Source organism: Echinops telfairi, unplaced genomic scaffold, assembly GCF_000313985.2.
Source record: "Echinops telfairi isolate 266 unplaced genomic scaffold, ASM31398v2 ScPeMD7_5;HRSCAF=22, whole genome shotgun sequence".
Lineage (NCBI taxonomy): Eukaryota > Metazoa > Chordata > Mammalia > Afrosoricida > Tenrecidae > Echinops > Echinops telfairi.
Genome location: NW_022103901.1, coordinates 16,123,229 through 16,124,459, shown reverse-complemented (window position 1 = coordinate 16,124,459; position 1,231 = coordinate 16,123,229). Strand labels below are relative to the sequence as shown.

At 55.4% G+C, this 1,231-nt stretch overlaps 1 protein-coding gene across 1 annotated transcript in view; it reads right to left on the bottom strand.

Moving 5' to 3' along the window:
* ATXN2L (ataxin 2 like) overlaps positions 1-577 on the bottom strand; it is a 12,546-nt gene extending 11,969 nt beyond the window's left edge. Inside the window, exon 1 of the mRNA XM_045284920.1 lies at positions 495-577. Coding sequence (XP_045140855.1) covers positions 495-577 — 83 coding nt within the window. The remainder of the gene's footprint in view (positions 1-494) is intronic.
* Between the last annotated feature and the right edge of the window lie 654 nt (positions 578-1,231).

The following is a 1,231-nucleotide window of genomic DNA, read 5'->3' as shown; positions in this document are numbered from 1 at the left end:
GCCTGCTCGCACCCGGCGGTTCGCGCAAGGTGGGAGCAGAGAATGAGGTGAATTTCGCGCTCTTAGCCTTTCGGGTGGGACGAGCGCGGCGCGGGCGCTCACACGCGCCGAGGATTTAAAGCCTGGAGGTCTCAGCAGCCCTCCAGACTAGCCGCCGCGGTCGCTTCACAATGAGCGTGTGCGGGCTGGGGGCGGGGCCGGAGGAGCCCCGAGGAAGAGCCGGTCGCCCCGCCCACGCCGCCGGCGGCACGTCGGGATGCCTCCGCGTTCGTGTGCGAACCGCCCACGTAGCGTTCGATGCTTCCGCCGTCCCGGGGCTGGTGGGCGGGGTCTAGGTGCCAAAGAAAAATCCCTACCTTTGAGGCAGTTGGTTGCATGTCGAAGAGCTGCCTGCACCCGTGCCTACTTGAAGTAAAAGACTGTAGAGCACCTGGTATCCTGATCTTTGCAGCTCCGTCCAGCCCGGCCCTAAGTGCTTAAACAGATCGTTTCACCACGCCCGCGGAGGAAGCCGGCGAATGCGCTCAAACATTTCAATTGTGATGCGGGCGCAGGACCGAGCCGGGGTTTGATCCATTGTGCATAGGGCCACCGTGAGTCCGGGCTGGACAGCACAGTCGGAAATGGCTTCGCAGTGCCAGAGAAGGAACCCATCCACTCGTGACAGTCTATCTGAGGAAGGCCAAAATTCTGAGGCTGGATCAAAACGTTCCACCTAGCTCCGAGAGGAAGACCCACTCATTCAAAATTAGTTGCCCGTTGGGGCTTTAGGCTAGATGTTTTGGATACACTATGCGTTTCCGTCTTTCCGTAGATGAGACCCAGGATTGATGAACCTATTGGGACAGCAAGTAGAATTCGGGTGGGGGGCAGGGAGGTGGGGGTGAAAGGGAGTCCGCGGAGAAAAAGATTGGAAACTGATGGTGGTAACGATTGTACCATTCTGCTTGACGTGATTGAAATATGGAATGATAGGACATATGTACTAAATCCCAACTGATAAACCATTATCTGCTCTCAAGGACATAGGAGCTATTCTAGGGGAAAACCCAAATATATTTTATAGAGTCTTGAACAGGACACAATGATCCAGACGAGGGAGAGCACGAAGTCCTAAAGGTGCCTGAAGGGTTCATAGTCACAGGTGGCTATTTAAATAGAAGACAGAAAACAAAGGGAATGGCCACATTCTGATTGGCGGCAGAGGGCAGGTCCACTCATCGCATCAAGA